This window comes from Rattus norvegicus, chromosome 8, assembly GCF_036323735.1.
Source record: "Rattus norvegicus strain BN/NHsdMcwi chromosome 8, GRCr8, whole genome shotgun sequence".
In the NCBI taxonomy this organism is placed as follows: domain Eukaryota; kingdom Metazoa; phylum Chordata; class Mammalia; order Rodentia; family Muridae; genus Rattus; species Rattus norvegicus.
Window position 1 is genome coordinate 33516165 of NC_086026.1, and position 23998 is coordinate 33540162.

Here is a 23998-nt window from a genome sequence, read left to right on the forward strand (position 1 = left end):
TTAATCTTTGTGTCTGTGTCTAGGCTGAAAAACCTGCTGCCTATAGCCAAAGTTCTATTAGACATTTATCTACCATGAGGTTCACTGGGACAGCAAAGAAAGGAGGCAAATGCTTCCTCTGGCTCATCTTGCATGAGTTTAGGTATCTACTGTAATTGGAGATGTTGGCAGATATCAGTTACTTTTCTCATTGCTAAGGTACCTGGTAAAAACAACTTAAGGGATAAAGTTGATTCTGTTCATGTTTGAGGGTACAGTACATCATTCCAGGGGATTGCAACCATGAGAATTGACTTTCACATCATCAGGAACGTGAGACAATTGCTTACATGTGCAGCATCAGGAAGCAGACAGAGGGGTGAACTCTGGCTCCATTTGCTTTTTTCTCTATTTGCTAATTGTTAAGTTAACAGAATCTAAAATCATCTGGGAGATAGGCCTCTGTACATGCCTGAGGGCAGTTATCTTGTTTATGTTAATTAATATATGAAGAGTTATCTTGAAAATTGGAGAAATCACTCCCTGGGCAAAGAATCCTAAACTTATAAAGCACAGAATGGAAACTGAGTACCATCATGATTACATTCATTTCTCTCTGTTTCTTTTTGCTGTCTTGCTCATTACTTGGGTCTGTTTCTTGGTTTTAGTTTGTTTGGTTGGTTGGGTTTTTTTTCTTTGTTTTGTATATTTTTATTTGTTGTTTAGTCTTTGAGACAGGCTATCTCTAAATTACCCTGACTGGCCTGGAACTCACTATGTAAACCAGGCTAACCTCAAACTCATGGAAATTCACCTTCCTCTGCTTCCTGGGTGTTGGGATTAAGTTTGTGCTATGCCAGCTATGCTCTCGGCATCTTACATACAGATGAGCTGTGGACAGCTGTTTCAAGCTCCTGGTACTTGGACTTCCCTAGCAGGATGGACTGAACCTGTGAGCTGTTCTCCCTAAAGTTGCTTTTGTCAGGCATTTTGTAACAGCATCAGGAAAAGAAACAGACACAGATGTTACTTTGCTGTGAGTGACTCTCCTCCAAGCTAAGTAATTGCCATCTTGGGGAATTGTCAGACCCTCCTGGGTTCCCTCAGTGTTTGCCCCCTGCTGAGCCTTGCTAATGCATGTGGAAACTATTGTTTTTAAGAAAAAAATCTGCTGTCTGGGATCTGGTGTTATGGATGGGCCATAACACCATTGGGTCAGTTCCTGTTTTTATCCCGAGAACAAGAACGTAAAATTGTTTTTGTCATTTCCATGTTTCTGCTTTTTATCTTGAGAATATAAACTTGTTTTTTTCATTGTGCTTCCAGGAGTTTTTCCCACACAGTGGACTTGGTGTATATATACTGTGAACCTCAGTAAAGCTTTGGCATTCTCATAACATGAATGACCCAAGTCTCTGTCTTCTGTTAGATTCTCCAGGCTTATGCCTGGTTCTTGGTACCATGGTGGCGTGGGCACCATCAGGGAGTTAGACTGTACCCTATTGTAAAAGAATGGTCCCATTTGGGCTTGTTGACTTTGATACCTTTCATGGAAGGGTATCAGCAGCTCTCTACCACCTGTTACATGCAATTCTGTAAAACTGCTCATGACCTTGGGGAAAAGCTAGAGTATATAGACTAAGGAAGACCAGGGGAGGGGTGTTCTATCTATGAGTTATAGAAGAGCCTTCATTCTACTTAGCAAAAGCTTTCCAGGAACATCCTACAGGGAGGATATCCATACCCCAAAATAACTCCTCACCAGTGCTCTAGAAGGAAGCCCAATAAACTCTTCCCTTTGGCAGAATCATGCCTCAGTTTGTCACTGGGAACTTAGGAGAAGGGGTAAACATGTCTTTGACTTCTGTCTCCCCCTGGGAAGGAATTTTAGCAGCACATTTACAGTTAGAATGAGTCTTCCTTCTTCCACTAAAGCTTTCTAGAAGTGCCCTCATTAGTGTGCCAAGTGATGTGTCGCCTAGGTCATCCTAAATTCTATCACGTTGATTAGGTTAACCACTATTTGGGTATATGACCATGGTGCATGGTAGTCTCATAGGGAGCAAAATTAAAATACACCAATTTCTGGCTTAAAAGAAACGCAGAGAGTCCATCTAGTTCATGCACATAAGAGTTATTCATCCAGCACACTAAAATACTCTGTGCCAATTGATGTTGGGGTTTTCTAACATATCCAAGAGAAACTAGTCAATCCAAGATGCTTTGGAAAAGGATTCCTACTAAGCAGTATTTGTTACTAACTCAAAACACTCTCATAGCATTGACTCTTGCTTCTGACACACATGAGCCTTTAACCAAAGCAGTCTTAAGACAACATAGAATATAACTTAATCTGCCCAAGAACTCCTGAAAAAAAGTACTGTGGTTACTTCAATTTTGAAAATTTCTAAAAACTTAGTGTAAGCTAAATATTACTATTCTTGGTATTCATAATATAAAGCATATATCTAGGAGAATGTGTGTAAATGTGAATTTGGAGGAGAAACTTCTTCAAGATTCTTTCCATAGCCAAGCCAAGCTAATACATAGGTTCAAGAGCTCACTCTAGAATTTGGGAGTTAGAGAAAGAAATGGGGAAATTGTAAAAACAAGCTGCCATCCACTTAAGAGGCTTCTGATATTCTACTATGTAGACATGTTAATTTAATCAGTTTCCGTCTGTCATAAATGGAACTTAGGACCTTTCCACACTGCCTTCAAGAGTTTCTCAATGTGGAGTTATGGGAGGTCTGGAGAGGAAGTATGAAAGAAGTTCTGCCACCAGTTATATGACCTGAAACAAAGCCCAGAAGAAGCTGCAGCTGAGCCTGCCTGATTTCAGTTGGATGTGTATCCTGAAAGGTATTTATCCTCATGAACCCAAGTGTACAAAGAAAGTTACCAAGGGTTCCACAGCAGCTTGAACATTTTACCTTATCAAAGATATTAAATTCCTCCTCCATGAACCCATCGTGAACAAGTTCTAAGAGTACGAGGTGTTTGTCCAGAAGCTCCACAAAGCCTATGGGAAGAGCAAATGGAATGCTATAGAGTGCCTGAAGGATAATAAACCCAGCTACAAACTTAACCACATTGTCAAGGAGCAGTACCTCACATTTATCAATGCATTGCAGGACCTAGATGATGCTCTGTCAATACGCTTCCTCTTCTCCACCTTCCCTTGGATGGGCAAGTGCCATGTGCAGACCATTCAGCTGTGCCACCACCTCACTGTTCTTGCACTATGTCATTGTTGCCTGAGAGCTATGCAAGGTCTTCATGTCCATTAAAGGTATTTGCTATTAGGCTGAGGTGCTGAATCAGCCCACTGTATGGATTGCCCCCTATGCTGTCCTCCCTTGATCATTCAACAGATGTGGACTACAGGGTCATGGCCACCTTCACTGAGTTTTATACCTTTCTCCTGGACTTCATCAACGTCTGCCTCTACCCGTTACTCAACCTTCACTACCCACCCAGGTTTGAAGGCCAAGGCCAAGCAAAGGTCAGCGAGGACACATATGCATTGGACTGAGAGCTCTTTGGAAAAACTGGCTGCCCTCAGTGCCAGCCCAGCCCAAGTAGTGGTGCCTGCTGTAGAGGAGGCTGGGGCTAATGAGTTTCTGACTGATGGGGAGGTGACAGCACAGGAGGGAGGTCGAAGGAAAGAGCTGGAGGCACAGGAAAAGCACAAGCAGAGTACTTCCCTGGGGTTGACCTTTTGCTTTTCATATCTGAGAAGGAAGGAGATTACGTTCCCCCTGAGAAATTAACGCTCCTGGCTATACAGCGGGGAGAAGATTCAGGAAACTTGGAAGAGGAAATTGATGACAACAAAGGTGATGGTGATGTTGCAGGGAAAAGGAGGAGGAAGATGTGGAAGCTGAATGGGAGGAGGAGGAGGAGGCGCATCTGTCAGCCTTGGAGCAGCAAAGGCTGGAAGAAAAGAAGCCCCAGGTTATGGCCCGCACTGTGAAGCTGGAAGACAAGGAGTGGCTGACCCAGGAGGAAGAAAGTGAGGCCAAGCATCTGGCCATGATGATGATGAAAAGGCAAGAGAAGTCCCTTTACCAAGAGATCATGTTTGGCAAGCAGCACAAAATCCAAGAAGCCAACAAGCTCGCCGAGAAGAAGAAAGCCCATGATAATAATGCTGTGAGGTCTTTATAAAAGGCCAAGAGGACAAGGCCTGTGTGGGCTCCAGTCGTACCTCACTGAGATTTGGACTTGGCAGAGGCAGCTAGTAAAACATACATACACACTAGCCAGCACTCTCATACGTGACTCTCATGACTCTCACACTGGTCATGTGTGGCCAGCCCCAGCCTCCTGTGTGGTTAATACCAGTATCTGGGCAAAGAGGCCTGTACCCAACCCAGTTCTTAATTCAGGAGTCCTTCTGACACCCTCGTTTTTCTTGGCTTTCCACAGCCTCTTACATAGCTGTGCCCATCCTGTGCTCAGGACATTGTCATGGCGTAAGGGTGGGAAACTTTTGTTATTAAATGGTTGGATCTTTGCCAAGAAAAAAAAAAGGAATATGGATCAGAACAAGCTTGTTTTCATTAATTAACAATGCGTATAGAAACAATTTAAGATTTCTTTGTCCTGGTTGTTAATTAGGAATAAATTTACTTAGCATTAAAATTCTAGCCAGCACTTGAAATCTATGTGCAGAAAATACAACGGGACTTAAGAGAAATTTATGAGAAAACAAAGGGCATAAGATTCTATTTTATCAACACTTTTGCAAAGTTAAAGGGCATTTTTGTAAAAGGTATTTTTAAATCTAAATTCATCTAGAGGATTTAACACAACAGTATAAAACTGGAACTGAATTGTCTGTATCAAGGCGACAACTACTGATTAAAACATTGCTCTATTCCTAGTGATATCAGTGAAAAGGATGGATTTAAATGATAAGATTTTATATTTTGTTGAGATAATTTCTTGTATTTCCTGGTAATGTTTTCAGGCTCTTGACTACCAGGGAGCAGAGTCTTAATAAAGCCAAGGTTCTCAAAAATCTCTTTCTGTGTAAATCATTTCAAATAGCCACTCTATAAATGACTAATATTTTAAGGTGATTTTAGTGCATTTCATTTCTAATGTGTCTGTGACTAAAAATGGAGAGAGATGAGTGTCTCAGCTTTACCGAAATATTCTGAAAAATTTGAAGAATACATATTTTTTTTTAATTTGCTATATGGGCAATCCTCCTATATAAAACCTTGTCTATATTTATTATAGCATAGCATTTTGTTGTTTTTAAATTTTGGTTTTGGTCACAAGAAGTGTTCCATAAATTTGCAAAAGGTTTGAAATTTTGATATAGTTTTGAGGTTTATACATATGAGTGTGTGTGTGTGTGTGTGATTTAGTGTGTGTGTGCGTGCGTGTGTATGTGTGTGTGTGTATCCATTCTTTCAGTATCATTAAGAGTCGAACTATATTAGAACAATATTTTAACTATATATAGTTATATCATTATATAGTGCTCTCTAGTCTTATATTAACTTGGCACACAGACTAGAGTTATCTAAAAGAAGGGAACCTCAATTGAGAAAATGCCAGGTTAGCCAACACCCTAACTTAAGAGGGGAGTGGAAGGGTATTGAACCAGACACATAGAAGTTGCTCACGATTAAAACAGTGGAATAAAAAGTCTAAAATTACTTCTGGGTTTTAAAAACCCTCCAATTCCCCAGCTCAAAAACCCACCAATTCCTGAGCTCAAAAATCACACCAATCCCTGAGTTTGCCCTAAGACCAAACCAAAAAATCCCACCAATCCCAGGCCACCCTGGAAATCTCACACCTCCCCCACTCCCCAGAAGCCCTATGTAAAGCCTGCTTCCTTCTTTGCTGCTCCTCTCCAGAGCAGAGGCGGGCACCCTGCTGTATCTTTCTCAATAAAGCTCTTGTGTGAGGTTTGTTGTGCACTGTGACTTTCTGGTGTTCCTTGGCTCCTAACTGCAAGGACACCTTTCCCTTCAGAGCTGTAACACTTACATTCCTCACTTGCTCACACAAGGTAACTATTTAAAAGAATAACAGAAACTTGACATCTCTTTTTCTTTTGAGTCTGTTTTCTTTGCTTTTAGCTAAAGGTACAGAGTCAGTCAGGATATTGCCCTGAAATTGAAGTCACCTTGGATTCCATGAAGACTTAAACATCAGAGGACAAACTACCACCCTAGGTAAGTACAGTTATCCACCACAGCAAGGATGGACAAATGTAATCATTTTGTCAGGAACCAGTTTGGTCTCCTAAAGTGATGGTGTAGATTAACAAATTTAACAGATTAATAATCTGGCCAATTTTTTTTAAGCCTACAGCACTTGGTATTCCCAGGTGGTCTCCCATCACCAGGCCCAACCCTGCTTAGCTTCCAAGATCAGGCACGTTCAGGGTGGTATGGCCATAAACTCTGGCCAATTTTTAAGACTGTAGTTGAGACCTTATTGAGCCAATGGTAGACGAGGCTATAACTTCCTTAGGGCTGTTCAATTGTGGCTTGTTGCCCAAGCACTTAGGAAGCTGAATCACGTGGGCTGCTACAAATTTGATGCAAACCTAAACTAAATAATGGATTGCAAGCCAGCCTGGGCTACAGAATAAGATCTAAAATAAACCAAAGAATAAGAGGGGGAGGAAGAGGAACAATAAAGATAAAGGAAGGAAGAGTGGGGGATTAAAGAAGGCTATAAGTATGTGAGTGATGTCACTTTAAAAAGCAATTTTTGCCATCCTGACAGTATAAGGGTAGAGTTGGTACATAAGCCAAGGCCAAATAGAAGAGCTGTATACAAACGGGGTGATCCAGAAAGAGTAATAAACGCTTTATAATGATATATTAATATTAATATATTAACTTAGAGGTTTGATCATAGATTATCTGGTCCATGAACACATCCAGGTGGACAACGCACCCAGGATGAGCCGCAGTGTTTGCTCCCTCTGCCACATTCCATGATCAACACTGACAGGATGCAGGGTTCCTAGTTCAGAGGAGCTTGAATGGAAACAGAAAGCTGGGGCAAATGGAAGAAACAAGCTTATGATATAAAATAAATAAGGGGGTGGAGAGAAACAGGAAAGATGTCTGGGTAGAGAATGGTGAGGCATCTTAGTAGATAAGAGCACTTGCCTCCTAGCCTGAAGACCTTAGTTTCATCCCTGGAAACCATATGTGCTGCGGCATGTACACGCATGTACAAGCACAAACAATGAAGGGAGGAAGAAAGGAAAGAAGGAAGGAAGGAAAGAAAGAAGGAAAGAAGGAAGGAAGGAAGGAAGGAAGGAAGGAAGGAAGGAAGGAAGGAAGGAAGGAAAAATGTAGATGAGAAATTATTCTAATTTTCAGGTAAAGTATGGGTTTTTTAAAATAAGGATATGACAGTGTAAATTATCATTTGAGAGATCCACCATTGTAGGATGTCATACAGGTGAAAGCAGGTACAAGATAGAATGAGGCCTGTCATTGGACGAGAAGGAAGGATGGGCAGGAGGGAAAAGTTTGAGGGAAGAGGAGACTGGAAGGGAAGGAGTCTAGAGATGAAGCGGCTGGGAGAACATGGAGGCAGACGTTAAGATTCCACTCTGAACCTTTACAGGTTGTTATGAATGTGCTTATGGGATGGATGTGTACAGGACTTTATGTGTCTCGGTGGAAATTATATCTTATTAATTGGATCAGATGTTGTTATGTTGTGTGTTCTTTCATGTGGTGATTTAAATTTAAGAGAGTTTGTGGTGGTGGAGACACTAGGCCACCACAGAATTGAGATGTATATTTCTGGCATAGCCTTGGAAACTAGATAGGTAAAGAGATTGTTGCCAAGTTCAGAGAGAAGCTATCGGTAGTGTTTATGGAATGGAGCAGAGCAGGTTGTAGTAGCTTTAAACACAATGGGTCTTCCCTCTACCAACCTGAGAGGGACCACCAAATTGATTTACCCCAGGGACTTGGGCAAGTCTCTGGGACCTCTGGTATAGCTCAGAAACATTGAATCTTATCCTAGGAAGATCAAGCATAGACAAGGCAATCAACAGGGACTATAAATCAGATGCCAAAGGTGGAAAAGGGAGGCACAGTTGATTGACACAGCCTCCAAGAAGCAAGAATGGAATGACCACTGAGAAGACAAAGGAAAACACCATTGATGTTTTTTACTCTAAATCAAGAAAACATATATGATAACCCCCGCCATTGCCTGCAGTTTCTATTTTATTTGACTTCTTAGAAAACATTTGTTTTCACTTCGGATTTGCACTTGCAATGCCAGTTATTCTGAGCATTTTTCCCAAAATTTTATTTGCTCGTCAAAGAGCTTTGAACAGAAGAAATGTGACAAAGAAAGTGAGTGGGTAAAGCCTATTTCGTTGTGAGCATCAGAAACAGGTAAGCTAATGAGTCAAAAGCTGGGTTTGCTGTCAAGTGAGAAGGTGGATGGTGGAACCCACGCCTGGCATGGGGTAGAGAATGAAGCCAGTGTAGATGGACCTATAGGTCAGGACTGACGGATTGCTCCCAGGACCACTGCAGATGTGGTTCAGCTGGCTGTCTTCTAGCTTACATCACATCTCTTGAGATTCAATGTCCTGAAAAGAGAAAATCTGATTAGCATACTGTGTGTTCCACGTCCATCCCAAAGAGGGTAAAACTTTGATCTATGGGGACTAGAAAGCTTGCTCACTAGGCCCAAAAAGACTCTAATGCAGTGAGGCAAGGGAGTCTCCATAGGGCTCTCTGGGGCTGGGTTGTGGCTCAGTGACAGAACACTTGCATGGCAAGTCTCAGGCTTGGTTGTCAGCCGTAGGGAAGGGAGTGTCAGAGGACAAACGGATATCTGACTCTTGCTACCAAAAAAGGTTCAAAGGAGGCTCAGTGCCTAGAAAGTAGCTGCCCTGGTAAGGACAAATATAAACGCTCTGCATTTTGGGTCCAATGTAACTGTTCCATGCACTCCTTCCTTTGAAAACTGGCTAAATAAAGGATGCTAGAAAGGAATCTGGAAGTTATCTAACCCTGCAACCTGAGAAAGAGCCATAGAGAGGAGGTTCATTTTAGAAAAGGTTAGAAGTAGAAGAGGCGGAGGTTGACCAAACTGGAACTTGGACCCCGAAAATATGGTGGAACCATCAGAAAGGAAGATTGAGGGAGCTGGCATGAGGATGTTAGAGGGGGAGGCTAATTATATCATCTTAAAATGGGAGGGACAAATGGAGCTGTGTAAACATAATAGAAAGTCCATCTACTATACAAGAGCTAAGCGTGCTCCCAGATGCTGAACGAACCCTTGGAAATGGCATACCTAGATGAGCCCTGCTTGTGAAGTGGATCTTTACGCCACCTTTCAACTCCTCAAACATTATGATCTGCACAAAAAAAGAAAGTAAATCAGCCAGAAGATTTGTGCTCTCCCTCTGAGGCCAGAGCAGAGTTCAAAGAAATTGCACTAGGAAGCAGAGGACACTGGGAGAATTCACCGTATTAACTCCAGGGTGAAGCCAGGAGCCAGGGACAAAGATGGTTTCCTGGGGGCCAATATTCCAATATCGTCCTAGGCTCCTTCCATTGATGGCTATGACACCTTTTCCCCAGTCCTGAAAAATATTGTGAGGTTTCAGGATCTAACTTCTAGATGTAAAGATAGAAAGCAGAAAGACCCCATCCCAGTGACCCACCCATCCTTACCATAGACCAAGACAGGATGGATTAACACTGAGAGCCATGGGTGGGACAGTGCTCTTCAGTCTGTGCCACTGCCCTCCCTTGGAGGCCTCTCAGCATCAAGCCTCAAGGAATAATCTAATTCAATCTCATCTCCCCAGGTCTGACCCAAGCCAGCAGAGGAGATGCCCATTTATCATCCAATATTCATCAAAACACACCAGCCTTTACAAGCATAGCCCAAATTGTAGAACATTAGGGATGGCAGCCAAGGTGATCTGGATAGCATGCCTTGGGTGCTGAACTCATAACAGTGGTACAGGTCTCTACAGCCAGGGTTGTGAGTGAGGACTAATGGCTTACATTCACTAAATCCCTGCTGCAGTGTACACACCAGCCAGTCTTACTGGCTCGTGCCTCCGTTGTATCTATTAACATTCCTTGACCTGTCCTAATAGTCCTCAAAGGGAGAAGCCTTCAGGGTGCCATTGTGACTTGGGGTAGCTTGGCTCCCTGCCACAGGACAAGACTCACATACTGTGTGGCTTTTCATATGGTTCTTTGGGGCTGGAGGCTGGGGCCTATGAGCAAAAGAAAAATGGCACTAACCTTTACTTGTATGAAGGTGTCCTGGGGAGGATCTCCAGCTTTCAAGTGACTGAGGAAAAAGGCAGGGCCCATAACAGGGCTTGTCGCTGTTTTCCAGTACTTGGGAAATTCCCTAAGAGAGAATCAAGAGCCAGTGAAAGGCGTACTTTTCTTCCAATGGACCATCTGTGACCTCTGAGGTTGGCCTCTTCTATGAACACTGTCACCCCATCCCTGCTGTGGTAGCAGCTACTCCCTCACCATTTGTGACTCAGCAGGATTAACCAGTGGACAAGGGACAGTCACTACCCTGCCGCTAGACAGCTGTTTGAAGCTTGGTATCATTTCTTTGAGTACTCAGGACATTGGCTTGTTTTTTTGTCTTGTTTTGGTTTTGGTTTGGTTTTTTCCTATCTGAAAACCAAAGGCTGAATTCACCTGGACACCTCTGAGGATGCTTCCTGCTCTGTATGTTCACCCCTTTTTGTTATATTTTATCTTATCTTGTTTTTATGCAAGAGTAGCAAACTGAACTAAGTGCCTCACACATGCTGGGTCAAATGCTCCACCACTGAATTGTAACTCCCCCCTTACCTAGCCTCTAATCACCCTGAAGGTAAGGCACCCACCTTTGTATGAATACGTTTCCCATTTCCAGGCTGTAGATTTTAAATGGTCTTAGTGGAGACTTGTCAAGATAGATGTCTCCAGTTAAACCTATAGGGCAGGAATGAGAGGGACTATGAAGGGGGCAAGAAAGACAGAAGGATACTTGGGCTGCAGTCAGGGATCTCCCTGAGGAAGGTGCTTTCTTGGTATTGTCTGGCAAGAAAGTTTCTATAAATTCCCTTGGAGCCTCTCCTCCCCTTGGTGGTGCTGAGGATTGAACCCCAAGGTTCAATAGGCTTCAGACATGCTAGGCAAGTACTCTACCAGTAAGCTACCTAATCCTATGTCCTACTTATCCTTATTATGAGGTATTATCCTCATAAGTGCACTCTCAGAAAGGGTGCCTTACAACCCACACTAACAGCACAGAATCATGGCAGCTGCTGCAGATCCGGAAAACAAGAGGCTCTGCCTAGCTCAAATGCTCAGGTTTGTCAAAGAACACAGGCAGAAAAATGGTGTGTGGCTCTGCTCAGGAGTACTGTGTCCAAGCAGAAAGACACACATTAGCCCTGGGATCCTGGAAATGAAGAAGTGATATCCCAAGAGAGGACCCCAACCAGGGATATCGCCATAGCTTTCAACTTCTGGCACCACTTTCAAACCCTTTATCAATGTGTGTGTGGCAATATGATGGGACTTGTCTGGCCACCATACAACACAAAAATATCACAGTTTCTATACAGAGATGTCTCATAGCCATGAAAGTGTGCACTTTGCCAAACACATGCCTGTTCCCAGGTGCCATTAGCCTGGGGAAGAGCAATAGCAGTCTGGTGCTACATTATCTCAGTTAATTTCCTCTGCAGCCCACCTTTTCTCTCCTTGTTCATATCCTGCCCAGAAGTGAGTCGGCCTTGGTTCTCCACCAGGATCCTCAGAGTCTGGGTTTTCTTGGTGAGCTATTCAATATAGACCAGAGTAAGCTTCATTTGGCACTTCTCTTAGACCTTCCAGACCTCCCTGGAGCTGGGACAGCACATGAGTAGGTAACTGACAGACTTCAGGCCTCAGACCCTTGTAGGTCTCTAGCTATGGGATAAGCAAGCCCTTGTACACCAGCTTTCCCATCCCTTTCCAGAAACAGGCACCTGAATATTTAAACAACAACGCTCTTGGGACTGGTGACCAAGCCAGAATGCTCTGAGCAGGGAATATTCAAGGGGGAGCATGGTACTCACTCAAAGAACATTCACCAGTACCTCCAAGGTATACATAACCCTCCCTGCAATTGCCAGGCTACTCTGAATGGAGCAAACCAAGGGCAAAAGAGTAGAAATAATCTATAATGAGGCCTCACTAACTCTCAGGCCCAAGCCTCACTGGAACTAGAATGTTATACTTTAAATGTTACATACATCTTTGTAAAGCAGCAGCTCTTTATTGGAGCGGTCCAAAAGTCCTACATAGTCCTTATCCAAAAACACCTGCCAGAGGAAGAAGAGGACATTGTTAGGTCCTCATAAAGAAAAGGAAAACAAATTGAAAATGCAAAAAAGCAAAGCAAGACCAGAAGTTGAATGAACTCCATGTCTCCCAGTACTGCATTGGCTCAGTTCACAAAGAACAACAGATTAAAGTAATACAATGACAAGATTCCTGGCATGGAGCCGTCAATGAAAACTGGACCGCAGATCAACCATAGAGCAAGGAGGAAACAGTGCTTAAAAGACCTGCAGGAAACTAGAGGGGAAGGAAGGTAAGAAGGAAGAAACATTGTCAAGGAAATGGTGGCAAAAGGGAGAAGAAACTGAGGGACAGCAACCGCTCTGTGTGTCTGTGTCTTACCCCAAAGATTTAACTCTTCAAGGGGATGAATTCTTCTAGGTGCTCCCAATTGTATCTGGAGAGCCTACTACCATGTTTGAACTGATTTTAGGGATGATCTGAATGTACCTCCCCTTACCCTTCTTCCTTACGATTACCTACTCTGTTGGACGTTTTTGTCAGCTTGACAAAGTAGGGTCACTTGGGAAGAAGGAATGTCAATTGAGAAAAGATCTCAGATAGATTGGCCCGGAAGGAAGCCTGTGGGGAATCCTATTAATTCATGATTGGTATGTGAGGGCTGAGGGTGTTTCCACACCTTGCCAGGAGGTCCTGAATTGTCTAAGAAAGAAGACTGAGTAAGGCACAGGCAGCAACAGAATTACTCATCTGAGAAGCTTCGAGCAACAATAATGATTAGCATGACAAATGCCCATGCTTGCAGTAATGACGTGAATATTATGGGGGTAAACAATTGCTTTCTGGTTGGATTTAAGTCCTGCACGAGAGGAGGAAATATCTCTGGTACTGTAAATCTGGTTGAGGAGCACACAGGTCCCAGAGGTGAACTATTATTCTGCCAAATGGACACAGGATCAAACTGTCCTCTAAATCTATATCTCACTACTCATAGATTAGGGTAGGTCTCAGTGCTCATCAGAGAAGTTTCTTCACACAGTGGACAGTAGTTAGTTAAGCAGAGCATAAGTGGAATAAACAGCCACAAATGGGGCACCTATCTCATTCTTCACCCAGAGCGCAGGAATTATCTTGGGAGAGTGGATGACAAAATTGTAAGGGACCAGACCAAAACATTGTTTTTCAGATGTGACCCAACTACTGCACTCATGAACTCACAGCAGCTGTCATTGCCTACATAAGACCTAAAGACGATCGAGCCAGTCAATTACTCTACATTGGAAGTGGGAGAAGCTCAGTAGCTCTTAATGGTAACTAAGGAGCTATTAACAGCGGATAGCTTCAAAGAATTGATAACATAGTCTATTTTTAAAAGAAAAAAACCTCTGAAATTGTTGTGTGTGTGTGTGTGTGTGTGTGTGTGTGTGTGTGCAAGCTGTTTCAGCTAGGTTGGCTGCCTAGTCATTGAGCCCCTAGGAGCTTCCTGTCATTACTCCCCTGAGCTGGTGGGACAGGCATGTGGGACCACAGTTGACTTTTTATATAGGTGCTGGTAATCTGAGTTAAGGTCCTCAGATTCCGGCAGCAAACACTTTACCCTCTGGATTATCTCCCCAGTCCCATGTGAAATTTTTTGAGCATTATCGTATTTTCACTGAGCATCTCAGACTTTGGACTAGGAATATGCAACCTGAAGTCTTGGGAAAAGGTGAGAGAAAAGATGAAGGAAAAAAATCTTTCAGAATACTTAGAAGAGCGCGTAAGTTGGGAGTGGGAAGGAACCTTCAAATTCTGCACTGTAACTTCCCAGCTGTACCTTTCCTGAGGGATTCCTATGTGGAACACATATCTCAGCCTGGTCTTTAAGACTTAAATAGGGGTTGGGGATTTGGCTCAGTGGTAGAGTGCTTGCCTAGGAAACGCAAGGCCCTGGGTTCGGTCCCCAGCTCCGAAAAAAAGAACCAAAAAAAAAAAGACTTAAATGACAAAACCAACTTCTCATATGCTAATAATAAATATTAGGGGTTGATACATGATAAATGTAAGTATTCCTGAAGTACCTTCTGGACTTAAGATCACTATCAGTTTCTATAGCATTCAGAAGTATATACCTAGGGATGTCTATGTATAAAATATTTCACTAAAAGGACAGATGAGGAGTAATAGTAATAATTTTCTGGTGGTCAAATGATTTGACAACCACTTAGACATTTACCTCAGTATCACAGGATGATACTAACATAAAAGTTCCACTAAAAACTATATATTGTTCCCTACCTGGGCCCGGTCTTGAATATGACCCCGTGATGTGAGGAGGCCTCCATTGAAGATGGTGGTCTCATAAAGTATGTACCCAAAGGACTGACCACTCCTTCCATTCACTGTCAGCTGCTCCATGGATAGTGGCCTGGAAGACTTGGTTGTCTGTGGCAGAGGTAGGAGTCACAGCCATGTTAAAGGGTCAGGCTAGAGAAAAGAATCTCAGAACCAAGAACCCATGGCTCACTTCTCCAGGGGATGATCCCAACCACCATGCAAACAGGAATACTGAAAAGGACTACACAAGGATACCCATGTTTAACCATAATGTGTAAATTAACTTTTTGGTTTTCCAACCAATCTCATATTACACTGCACATCCAGCCCATGAGTTATTCTCATAATTTAAATGAAAAGCTGAAATCAAGAAAAGCACAAGAATTGTGGTATATCCCTGTAATCAGTAGTTGGGAGGCAAAAACAGGGGATTTCTGAGGCATATAACTAGAGAGATTAGCCAGAATTGATGTCTTTGAAATTCAGTGAAGAGACTCTACCTCAATTTTTTTTTTAAAGTACAGAATGATCAAGACACATTTATGGGACTTTGAGCCTTCACATGTATTCATGCATATGTGCAAATACATTCACATGCACCCACACACATGTGCCCATACACATGCAAGCACACCCCTATACACACTACACATACAACAACCAAAGTCCTTGAGACCCCCTTGGAGAAACAGGTAATTCTAAATCTGAGGAGCCACACAGCCTAGATTCTCCAGGGGAACAAAACAATGAAGATGTTAATAGGTATGGGTGTCCTGTCAGGTAGACACAGAATCAACCAGAAGGGGTCCTGATCGAAAACAATGGATCCATGCAAGTGTCAAAGAGACTGTGATAGCATTCAACAAGCTAGATCTTACATGTTTGCTTACCGTACAAAGAACCGCAGCAGCAGGAAAAAACAAAAAACAAAAACAAACAAACAAAAAATCCCTGCGGCACCTTTGGAAGACACATAAACCCATTTTTTCTTCTTTTCTGTACAAACTGTACTTAAAGGTAAAAAAGTGATGAATCTAATTCTGTAGAACAATTCAAGATAATAAATACAGAGAGAATTACAGAATTAAAATATTTCCAAGGCATTTGTTTCATGAAGTGCTGGCTTATTTCATCAACACATGACTTGTCTTGTTTCATTTCCACTTCAGCCTTCCAACTTTTTACAGAATTATTTTATTTTATTACTTTACATTATGGGTGTTTTGCCTACATGGGTATCTGTGCACCATGAGCATACAGTCCTTACAGAGACCAGAAGAGGGTATTGGATATTCTGGTCCTGAAGTTATAGATGTGGTCTAGTGGATCCTACAGAAAGACAACTATCAGTCTTAACCACGGAGCCATCTCTTGACTTAGATGATTATTTTAAAGCAGATCTCAGATACAACTGAAATTCAACATCTATCTTAAAACTGGGGGTAGGTACTCTTTAAAAGAAGTCATCACGGGGTTGGGGATTTAGCTCAGTGGTAGAGTGTTTGCCTAGCAAGCGCAAGGCCCTGGGTTCGGTCCCCAGCTCCGAGAAAAAAAAAGAAAGAAAGAAAACAAAAGAAGTCATCACGAGTTCCCTGCACCTAAATCCCATGGGGAAGAAAGCTGAACACCCAGGTGTGCAGACATCCTGAGACCGCAAGATAGACTGTCACCTCTACACACCTCTGCCCACATCCTTGGTCCAAGGGGAAACTGCACACAGGAATATAGTGCCTCTGGACACAGGAATATAGGAACAGTCAGCCACTGGTAGCGGCAGTTCTGGCCTGCTCAGAGGACCAAACTGAACCCGCCAAACAGCTCCCTGCACCCAAATCCCATGGGGGAGAGAGCTGGACCCTCAGAAGTGTGGACACTCCTGAGAAGTCAGAGGACACTACCCTCTGCCCACAGTCCAGTCCAGACACAAGAGGGAATCGTCTAGTGCCAACTGTGCCCCCTGGGTGCAAGGACTTAGGAGAAATCAGGGGCAGAATCCTTTGATTCCTGTTCTCAGAAAAGACTGAATAAAAACAAACAGGGAAACAGTTCTGCAGGAGTGCTGACACACAGCCTACAGCAGGGTCAAGTCACTCTCAGAAACAGCAAGACAAGCAAAGACCAGAGACAACCCAATGGCTAGAGACAAGCGCAGGAATCTGAGCAACAGAAACCAAGACTACTTGGCATCATCAGAGCCCAGTTCTCCCACCAAAGAAAATACTGCATATCCAAAAAACCGGAAAAGCAAGATTTAGATTTAAAAATCACATTTTTTGATAATGATGGAGGACTTTAAGAAAGACATAAAAAAGAGAGACACCGTCCAGACCTGAAGGGACCCAGTCAACAGTTCTCTTCACCCAAATCTCATGGGAGGGAGAGCTAAACCTTCAGAGGGGCAGACAGGCCTGGGAGGCCAGAAGAGACTACACTCTGCCCACATTTCTGACTCCAGAGGAAAACACCTAATACCACCTGGAACCCCAGTGCACGGGGGCTCACGAAAAGGCGTCTCAGGCGCTCCTGGTTACCGCCCTCACGGAGAGCTCAAAAGCATCCCCCCACGAGCAACTTCAGCCATGGGACCACAGGTAAGAGCAACTTTTCTGCTCCAAGCAACCTGCCTGGTGGACTCAGGACACAGGCCCACAGGAAGAGCTGAAGACCAGTAGACAGGAAAGACTACACGCCCAAAAGCAGAACACTCTGTTCCCATAACTGGCTAAAAGAAAACAGGAAAACAGGTCTACAGCACTCCTGACACACAGGCCTATAGGACAGTCTGGCCACTGTCAGAAATAGCAGAACAAGGTAACACCAGATACAACCTGATGGCGAGAGGCAAGCTCAGGAACCCAAGCAACAGAAACCAAGACTGCATGGCATCATTGGAGCCCAATTCTCCCACCAGAGCAAACACTGAATATCTAAACACACCAGAAAAGCAAGATCTAAATTTAAAATCACATTTGATCATGATGCTGGGGGACTTCAAGAAAGACATGAAGAACTCCCTTAGAGAAACGCAGAAAAACATAAATAAACAAGTAGAAGCCTTTAGAAAGGAATCACAAAAATCCCTGAAAGAATACCAGGAAAACACAATCAAACAGGTAAAGGAATTATAAATGGAAATAGAAGCAATAAAGAAAGCACAAAGGGAAACAACCGTGGATATAGAAAACCAAAGAAAGAGACAAGGAGCTGTAGATACAAGCATCACCAACAGAATACAAGAGATAGAAGAGAGAATCTCAGGAGCAGAAGATTCCATAGAAATCATCGACACAACGGTCAAAGATAATGGAAAATGGAAAAAGCCACTGGGACAAAACATACAGGAAATCCAGGACTCAATGAGAAGATCAAACCTAAGGAGAATAGGTATAGAAGAGAGTGAAGACTCCCAGCTCAAAGGACCAGTAAATATCTTCAACAAAATCATAGAAGAAAACTTCCCTAACCTAAAGAAAGAGATGCCCATAAACATACAAGAAGCCTACAGAACTCCAAATAGATTGGACCAGAAAAGAAAATCCTCCTGTCACATAATAGTCAAAACACCAAATGCAAAAACAAAGAAAGAATATTAAAAGCAGTAAGGGAAAAAGGTCAAGTAACATATGAAGGCAGACCTACCAGAATCACACCAGACTTCTCACCAGAGACTATGAAAGCCAGAAGATCCTGGACAGATGTCATACATACCCTAAGAGAACACAAATGCCAGCCCAGGTTACTGTATCCAGCAAAACAATAAATTAACATAGATGGAGAAACCAAGATATTCCATGACAAAACCAAATTTACACAATATCTTTCTACAAATCCAGCACTACAAAGGATAATAAATGGTAAAACCCAACATAAGGAGGCAAGCTATACCCTAGAAGAAGCAAGAAACTAATCGTCTTGGCAACAAAACAAAGAGAAGAAAAGCACACAAACATAACCTCACATCCAAATATGAATATAACAGGAAGCAATAATCACTATTCCTTAATATCTCTCAACATCAATGGCCTCAACTCCCCAATAAAAAGACATAGATTAACAAACTGGATACACAATGGGGACCCTGCATTCTGCTGCCTGCAAGAAACACACCTCAGAGACAAAGACAGACACTACCTCAGAGTGAAAGGCTGGAAAACAACTTTCCAAGCAAATTGTCTGAAGAAGCAAGCTGGAGTAGCCATTCTAATATCGAATGAAATCTATAATCAACTAAAAGTCATCAAAAAAGATAAGGAAGGACACTTCATATTCATCAAAGGAAAAATCCACCAAGATGAACTCTCAATCCTAAATATCTATGCCCCAAATACAAGGGCACCTACATATGTAAAAGAAACCTTACTAAAGCTCAAAACACACATTGTACCTCACACAATAATAGTAGGAGATTTCAACACCCCACTCTCATCAATGGACAGATCATGGAAACAGAAATTAAACAGAGACATAGACAGACTAAAAGAAGTCACAAGCCAAATGGATTTAACAGATATTTATAGAACATTCTATCCTAAAGCAAAAGGATATACCTTCTTCTCAGCTCCTCATGGTACTTTCTCCAAAATTGACCATATAATTGGTCAAAAAACAGGCCTCAACAGGTACAGAAAGATAGAAATAATCCCATGCGTGCTATCGGACCACCACGGCCTAAAGCTGGCCTTCAATAACAATAAGGGAAGAATGCCCACATATACGTGGAAATTGAACAATGCTCTACTCAATGATAACCTGGTAAAGGAAGAAATAAAGAAAGAAATTAAAGACTTTTTAGAATTTAATGAAAATTAAGGTACAACATACCCAAACTTATGGGACACAATGAAAGCTGTGCTAAGAGGAAAACTCATAGCTTTGAGTGCCTGCAGAAAGAAACAGGAAAGAGCATATGTCACCTACTTGACAACACACCTAAAAGCTCTAGAACAAAAAGAAGCAAATGCACCCAGGAGGAGTAGAAGGCAGGAAATAATCGAACTCAGAGCTGAAATCAACCAAGTAGAAACAAAAAGGACCATAAAAAGAATCAACAGAACCAAAAGTTGGTTTTCTGAGAAAATCAACAAAATAGATAAATCCTTAGCCTGACTAATGAGAAGACACAGAGAGTGTGTTCAAACGAACAAAATCAGAAATGAAAAGGGAGACATAACTACAGAATCAGAGGAAATTCAAAAAATCATGAGATCCTACTACAAAAGCCTATATTCAACAAAACTTGAAAATCTGCAGGAAATGGACAATTTCCTAGACAGATACCAGGTACCGAAGTTAAATCAGGAACAGATAAACCAGTTAAACAACTTCATAACTCCTAAAGAAATAGAAGCAGTTATTAAAGGTCTCCCAACCAAAAAAGAGCCCAGGTCCAGACAGGTTCAGTGCAGAATTCTATCAGACCTTCATAGAAGACCTCATACCAATACTATCCAAAAACTATTCCACAAAATTGAAACAGACAGAGTGCTACCGAATTCCTTCTCTTAAGCCATAATTACTCTTATACTTAAACCACACAAAGACCCAACAAAGAAAGAGAACTTCAGACCAATTTCCCTTATGAATATCAACACAAAAGTACTCAATAAAATTCTGGCAAACCGAATCCAAGAGCACATCAAAACAATAATCCACCATGATCAAGTAGGCTTCATCCCAGGCATGCAGGGATGGTTTAATATATGAAAACCATCAACATAATCCATTATATAAACAAACTGAAAGAACAAATCCACATGATCATTTCATTAGATGCTGAGAAAGCATTTGACAAAATTCAACACCCCTTCATGATAAAAGTCCTGGAAAGAATAGGAATTCAAGGCTCATACCTAAACATAGTAAAAGCCAGTAGCTAACATCAAACTAAATGGAGAGAAATTTGAAGCAATCCCACTAAAATTAGGGACTAGACAAGGCTGCCCACTCTCTCCCTACTTATTCAGTATAGTTCTTGAAGTTCTAGCCAGAGCAATCAGACAACAAAAAAAGATCAAAGGGATACAGATGGGAAAAGAAGTCAAAATATCACTCTTTGCAGATGATATGATAGTATATTTAAGTGATCCCAAAAGTTCCACCAGAGAACTACTAAAGCTGATAAACAACTTCGGCAAAGTGGCTGGGTATAAAATTACCTCAAATAGAGGTTGGGGATTTGGCTCAGTGGTAGAGCGCTTGCCTAGGAAGCGCAAGGTCATGGGTTCGATCCCCAGCCCCGAAAAAAAAAATTAACTCAAATAAATCAGTAGCCTTCCTCTACACAAAAGAGAAACAAGCCGAGAAAGAAATTAGGGAAACGAAACCCTTCATAATAGTCCCAAATAATATAAAATACCTCGGTGTGACTTTAACCAAGCAAGTGAATGCTCTGTATGATAAGAACTTCAAGCCTCTGAAGAAAGAAATTGAAGAAGACCTCAGAAGATGGAAAGATCTCCCACGCTCATGGATTAGTATTTTAATATAGTAAAAATGGCCATTTTACCAAAAGCGATCTACAGATTCAATGCAATCCCCATCACAATACCAATCCAATTCTTCAGAGAGTTAGACAGAACAATTTGCAAATTCTTCTGGAATAACAAAAAACCCAGGATAGCTAAAACTATCCTCAACAATAAAAGGACTTCTGGGGGAATCACTATCCCTGAACTCATGCAATATTACAGAGCAATAGTGATAAAAACTGCATGGTATTGGTACAGAGACAGACAGATAGACCAGTGGAATAGAATTGAAGACCCAGAAATGAACCCACACACCTATGGTCACTTGATTTTTGACAAAGGAGCCAAAACCATCCAATGGAAAAAAGATATCATTTTCAGCAAATGGTGCTGGTTCAACTGGAGGTCAACATGTAGAAGAATGCAGATCGATCCACCCTGTACAAAGCTTAAGTCCAAGTGGATCAAGGACTGCCACATCAAACCAGATACACTCAGACTAATAGAAGAGAAAGTGGGGAAGCATCTCGAACACATGGGCACTGGAGAAAATTTCTTGAACAAAACACCAATGGCTTATGCTCTAAGATCAAGAATCAACAAATGGGATCTCATAAAACTGCAAAGCTTCTGTAAGGCAAAGGACACTGTGGTTAGGACAACACAACAACCAACAGATTGGGAAAAGATCTTTACCAATCCTACAACTGATAGAGGGCTTATATCCAAAATATACAAAGAACTCAAGAAGTTAGACTGTAGGGAGACAAATAACCCTATTAAAAAAATGGGGTTTAGAGCTAAACAAAGAATTCACAGCTGAGGAATGCCGAATGGCTGAGAAACACCTAAAGAAATGTTCAACATCTTTAGTCATAAGGGAAATGCAAATCAAAACAACCCTGAGATTTCACCTCACACCAGTGATAATGGCTAAGATCAAAAACTCAGGTGACAGCAAATGCTGGTGAGGATGTGGAGAAAGAGGAACACTCCTCCATTGTTGATGGGACTGCAAACTGCTACAACCACTCTGGAAATCAGTCTGGAGATTCCTCAGAAAATTAGACCTTCCACTACCTGAGGACACAGCTATACCTCTCCTAGGCATATATCCAAAAGATGCTCCAACATACAACAAAGACACATGCTCCACTATGTTCATAGCAGCCTTATTTATAATAGCCAGAAGCTGGAAAGAACCCACATGCCCTTCAACAGAGGAATGGATACAAAAAATGTGGTACATCTACACAATGGAATATTATTCAGCTATCAAAAACGACTTTATGAAATTCATAGGCAAATGGAATGAACTAGAAAATATCATCCTGAGTGAGGTAACCCAATCACAGAAAAACACACTTGGTATGTACTCATTGATAAGTGGATATTAGCCCAAAAGCTCCAATTACCCAAGATGCAATCCACAGACCTCGGGAAGTTCAAGAAGAAGAATAACTAAGTGTGGATAGTCCCACTCCTTCTTGAAAGGAGAAAATATATCCATAGGAGGAAATATGGAAGCAAAGTTTAGAGCAGCGACTGAAGGAATGGACATTCAGAGCCTGCCACCCATGTGGCCCATATATATACAGTCACCAAAACTAGATAAGATTGATGAAGCTAAAAAAAAAAAATGCATGCTGAAAGGGACTGTATATAGATCTCTCCTGAGAGATACAGCCAGATCATGTCCAATACAGAGGTCAACGCTAGCAGCAAACCACTGAACTGAGAACAGGCCCGCATCTGGGGGAATTAGAGGAAGGATTAAAAGCTTGCAACCCCATAAGAACAACAATGCCAACCAATCAGAGCTTCCAGGGACTAAATCCCTATGGAAAGACTATACATGGACTGACCCAGGGCTCCAGCTGCATATGTACCAGAGAATAGCCTTGTTGGGACATCAGCAGAAGGGGAAGCCCTTGATCCTGACAAGGTTGGACCTCCAGTCCAGGGGAATGTGAGAGGGGCAGTAAGGGGGATGTATAGGGGGAATACCTGTATGGGGGAGGGGGACAGGAGGGGGGCTTCTGGACAGGAAACCAGGAAAGGGAATAACATTTGAAATGTAAGTAAAGAAATATACTTAATAAAAAAATTAAAAAATAAAAGTCATCACTACAATAATAAAATCACAATAAAAACAGTGCTAATAATAATTCCCTAAAATATGAGATTTCCTACAAAATTCTTGGCAACTGACTTTCTATTTCTGTACTGTAAATATTCCCAGCATGGTTAGTTTCAATGCAATAAGGTCAACTGCTGCTGAAACCCACTGGGTAAGCGGCCAGTGGGAAACTTATATTCACTGAGAAGCAGGGAAAACGGAAGCAGTTTCTCCAGTGCTGGGGATATGATACACAAAAGCACCACAGTGAACTCACAAGCAGAGACGCACAAGAGAAAAACAGTGGCATTGTGGTGCATACATGTCATCCCAGCTCAAAGGAGGTCAAGGGAGCATTATGAAGTTGAGGCCGGCCTGACCTACAAAGCAAGAATTTGTCCCAAAAACATAAGTAAATAATAGCAGAACTAGAAAATATGAGGCTTAGCTGAGAGAGTGTACTGAGTCTGATTCCCACCACAACATAAACCCAAAATGCTCTTGCAAGTCTGTAAGCCGCTCCTTCTGTGTTGCCTGGCTTTTTGGTGACACTGTCCTAACTCCAGTTCACAAACACATACCCTTTCCTGGCTTTATAAACGGAACTGGGAGTGCCTCAGTTTCTCTACCTCTGTTGTCATGTCATTTGCTTCTGTTCAGCCTTTCGGTCTTAATACCACCTTGACCAAGGTCTCCCTGAACTACTATGACTGTACAGCACATAGACAGTATTTCTATGACAATGGTAAAAAAAAAATCTCACTTCCTCCACCTAT

At 42.1% G+C, this 23998-nt stretch overlaps 1 protein-coding gene and 1 pseudogene across 2 annotated transcripts in view; one reads left to right on the forward strand and one right to left on the reverse strand.

Moving 5' to 3' along the window:
- The first annotated feature begins 2720 nt into the window (after positions 1-2720).
- Positions 2721-4197, forward strand: Pes1-ps5 (pescadillo ribosomal biogenesis factor 1, pseudogene 5; annotated as a pseudogene).
- Positions 4198-8137: 3940 nt separating this feature from the next.
- Positions 8138-23998, reverse strand: part of Bin2a (beta-galactosidase-like protein) — a 38603-nt gene continuing 22742 nt past the window's right edge. The window contains exons 14-21 of one of the 2 annotated variants that reach the window (NM_001009524.2): positions 14598-14744; positions 12272-12340; positions 11728-11815; positions 10874-10961; positions 10266-10377; positions 9473-9589; positions 9298-9361; positions 8138-8584 (exon numbers count right to left, since the gene is read on the reverse strand). In NM_001009524.2, the coding sequence (NP_001009524.2) occupies positions 8577-8584; positions 9298-9361; positions 9473-9589; positions 10266-10377; positions 10874-10961; positions 11728-11815; positions 12272-12340; positions 14598-14744 (693 nt within the window). In that variant the 3' untranslated portion in view covers positions 8138-8576. The remainder of the gene's footprint in view (positions 8585-9297; positions 9362-9472; positions 9590-10265; positions 10378-10873; positions 10962-11727; positions 11816-12271; positions 12341-14597; positions 14745-23998) is intronic. The other variant, XM_006242737.4, reaches the window with a different exon arrangement.